At 44.4% G+C, this 4,008-nt stretch overlaps 1 protein-coding gene across 1 annotated transcript; it reads right to left on the bottom strand.

Moving 5' to 3' along the window:
* Nucleotides 1–2,838: 2,838 nt before the first annotated feature.
* Nucleotides 2,839–3,780, bottom strand: LOC102725758 (olfactory receptor 9I1). Its single transcript, XM_006728547.2, has one exon. It carries the CDS (start codon nt 3,778–3,780, stop codon nt 2,839–2,841), a length of 942 nt encoding a protein of 313 aa, XP_006728610.2.
* Nucleotides 3,781–4,008: the final 228 nt, after the last annotated feature.

Below are 4,008 nucleotides of genomic sequence, written 5' to 3'. Positions count from 1 at the left end.
TGGAAACTGCCAGGGTTCTTTCTTTTTTTTTTTAAAGATTTTATTTATTTATTCATGAGAGACAGAGAGAGAGAGAGAGAGAGAGGCAGAGGGAGAAGCAGGCTCCCAAGGAGCAGGGAGCCTGATGTGGGACTCGATCCCAGGACCCTGGGATCATGACCTGAGCCAAAGGCAGACACTTAACTATCTGAGCCACCCAGGTGCCCTGCCAGGGTTCTTTCTTAGTCTGTTATTGCTGATTCCCTTTGAATAACTGCTTCATTTTTGTATCTCTCTTGACCTCTCTACCTTGGCCAGCCTGGCCTCCTATTCTGAATCTCTTTTACATGTTCAACTTCATAATGCCCAGGGAAAAATTTTTATTAAACCTACACTGGGTCAGGTACTCATTTCTGAACCAATCAACTGTAGGTGCGGTGGTGGGCCATTTTAATACAATGATTGTTCCCATATGGAGGGTCATGGAGGACCAACTTCTCATAAAATTAAGAGCTGGCAGAGGGGTTCTTTGGGCACACAACAATATATGCAATAAAAAGACATCTTTTGGTTATCCTTGACCATATGGGATGCAGATAAGTGCACCCCCACCCCAACTAAACACCCATGTTCGTTTTATTTCTTGGGTGAAAAGGATTGAGTTATTCATCTTCCTCAGTTCACTGTCTTTCATTATCACTTGTTTGTGATCTGTTTCATTTTTGTTAATGGCCATGGAATTGTGGCAACACCCATGGTGAAACTGAGGGAAAGCGGAGGGAAGAGAACAATATATATTGAACAATGGGTTTGTGCTAGGAGCTTTCTTTCTTCTTTCTTTCTTTCTTTCTTTCTTTCTTTCTTTCTTTCTTTCTTTCTTTCTTTCTTTTTCTTTCTTCTTTCTTTCCTTTTTTTTTAAGATTTATTTATTTATTTTAGAGAGAGAGAGAAAGAGTGAGAGAGCAGGGTGGAGGGGTGAGGGGCAGAGGGAGAAAGAGAGAGAATCTCTAGCAGACTCCTTGTTGAGCGCAGAGCCTGACATGGGGCTGGATCTCATGACCCTGAGACCGTGACCTGAGCCAAAATCAAAAGTTGGATGCTTAACTGACTGAGCCACCCAGGCGCCCCTGTGCTAGATTTCTTTTTCATCACCTCATTTATTTATTTCAAACCCCATGTTGGCTCAAACTTACAACCCCAAGATTAACAGTTGCATGCTCTTCTGACTGAACCAGCCAGGTGCCCCTCACCTCATATAATTTTTTACAATATGCTCTTGAATTAGGAGTTTTTATATTTATTTTAGATCTGGGGAAAATTAGGATCTGAGAAATGGAGCCATTTACTATAAATTTCACAGTGAATTAGTGGTAGAATTGGGATTCAGTTAAAAGCCTGATTCTGAAAGCCATCCATTGTCTACCGCTGTATACTCTGAACAAAGGAACTCTGAGCAAAGGTCCAAAGGGACTATGAGAAAGCACTTTCTTTTTTTCTTTTTTTTTTTTTAGGATTTTATTTATTTGCGAGAGAGAGAATGAGAGACAGAGAGCATGAGAGGGAGGAGGGTCAGAGGGAGAAGCAGACTCCCTGCTGAGCAGGGAGCCTGATGTGGGACTCGATCCTGGGACTCAAGGATCATGACCTGAGCCGAAGGCAGTTGCTTAACCAACTGAGCCACCCAGGCGCCCGAGAAAGCACTTTCTTAACTGCAAAATGGGAATCTTCTATTCAACACTGTCTTCCTTATTTGCCTTACAGAGTTTCCCTGAGGCTCAAATGAGATCATGCATGTGCCCTAAAAATCTGTTCAAAAGCAATTATCAAGAGTTCATCTGGTCCAGACCCTGAACTTGGATTGAGTTCCACAACAAGCAAAGCAGACTCTGCCCTGAAGGGTTTTGCAGTCTCAAGCAGAAATTAGTTACTTTCTTTTCTCCAAAAACCTTTTTCCAGAGAAGATAACGTGTGGTTTAATGTTTACCTTATACCTGTCTTTGTTCTCTGTCTTTGCTGTTCCTGGAAATTATGGGATGCTTGATAGGAAGGGACTGTTCACGAAGCACGCAATGTGAGGGGGGAGGAGGAGCAATGTATCATGTCCTTCAGAAACTAGGGAGTTGGCTTTTGAGGATCCAAAGGTAAGGTGGCTTAGTTCATCTTGGAAATATGAGAGGAACATTACACAGCAGGAGCAACAAAGCCAGGGAACCATCAAGTGGGAAGGCAGTTTGCAAATTCCATCCTTGTGGCATGAGCAAGAAAGAAGGCTCCTCAAGGGGGTGTCCCAAGACAAAGATGGTGAAGAGGAAGGCCTTTTTCTCAAACACTCCCTTCCCTTGGCCATTTGGAGACTCAGTTTTGTCTTATACAGCACTCCCCACTTGCTGACATGATCAGTTACTCATGTATTAAAAGAAAAAAAAAAACTTTTTAGCATTTAACACTGGAATCCCCAATTAGAATCTCTGACACAGAAAAAGGTAGGTTTAAGTGGAGCAAAAAATGAGAAGGAAAAGATGGAAGCTTAAGCATGGCTGCAAAGACACGGGTGGGATGAGATAAACTCAAGTCCCACGGACCCCTGAAATTCTGTAAGTTAAGCTATCAGACAGTATCATAAGACTGTTGTGTGCTAGGGAATGGACTGGAGGCAGGAGAGCCGGGAGGAGAAAAAAACACCATGGGATTGCTGGAAATGAATTTTACCATATTTGCAGTTTTCCTTCTCTGCCTGCTGATACCCATCTACCTTCTGTCTATTTGTGGGTCTGATTTGCATATAGTGTTGGTACCTCTTAGGATCTATTGACATGGGAAGAAAATGGACCAAGAGGAGAGAGGTCCTGTCACTCATATCTACACACTCTGGGACACCTGGAGTCTACCAGTGACCTTTCTGAAGGCCGCTTTCACATCCTTTTTTCTTAGGCTATAAATCAGAGGGTCTAGCATGGGGATGACCACAGTGTTGAAGACAGACACGACCTTGTCTTCCTCCAGGGACTTGCCTGAGCCACTCCACAGATACATGAAGATGAGGGTCCCAAAGAAAAGGGCCACAGCAGTGAGGTGGGAAGCACACATGGAGAAAGTCTTGGCCTTGCCACCTGGAGACTTCACCTTCAGAATGGACTTGATGATGAGCAGGTAGGATATCAGAATGACCAAGGCATTGGCCAAGATCACAAAGTTGCCAAAGAAGACAATGACAATCTCAGTGTTTGTCGTGTCACAGCAGACGAGCTTCAGCAGGGGTGGGAAGTCACAGAAGAAGTTGATCTGATTGTGGTCACAGAAGGAGAGGGTGAAGATGCATGTGGTATGCAGGATGGCCCCTGACATCCCACAGACATAGGCTCCCACCACCAAACTCCAGCAGATTCTGGGATTCATGGCTACAGTGTAGAGCAGTGGGTTGCTAATAGCGACACAGCAGTCATAGGCCATCATTGCCAGCAGGAAACACTCCGTGCCTGCACAGATGGTGAAGAAAAAGAACTGGGTAGCACATCGGCCAAAGGAGATGACCGCCTTGCCTGTGGCCAGTGTGGCCAGGATCTGAGGGGTGATGACTGAGGCGTAGCAGGCATCCAGCAGGGAGAGATGGCTCAGGAAGAAGTACATTGGGGTGTGGAGTTGGACATCCAGTTGGATCAGAATGATCATCCCTGCATTTCCTAGAAGGGTGATGATATAGAAGATGAGAAACATCAGGAAGAGGGGAATCTCCAACATGTGGTAGTCAGTAAAGCCCACGAGAATGAACTCTGTTACTGTGGTGAGATTATTCTCGGTCATGGATTCAATATTGACAATTGACCTGAAGATGAGAATGAACAACAGGAACAACAAAGAACTGAAGGGCAGATCCCAGAACTGAAGGGCAGATTCTTTCTCTCTATGGTAGAAGTTAGCTTTCTATTTCTGGGCCAATTTTTAGAGTTTGTTTTTGAGAAATCCTGTACCTGGCAGATTCTCCTTGGTCATCTATGTTCTTCTGCAGTTTTTGGAGCTGAGCCCTGAGCT

The sequence above is a fragment of the Leptonychotes weddellii genome, chromosome 11, assembly GCF_054177405.1.
Source record: "Leptonychotes weddellii isolate Sample4059 chromosome 11, ASM5417740v2, whole genome shotgun sequence".
Classification (NCBI taxonomy): domain Eukaryota; kingdom Metazoa; phylum Chordata; class Mammalia; order Carnivora; family Phocidae; genus Leptonychotes; species Leptonychotes weddellii.
This window is presented reverse-complemented; position numbering and strand designations above follow the sequence as displayed.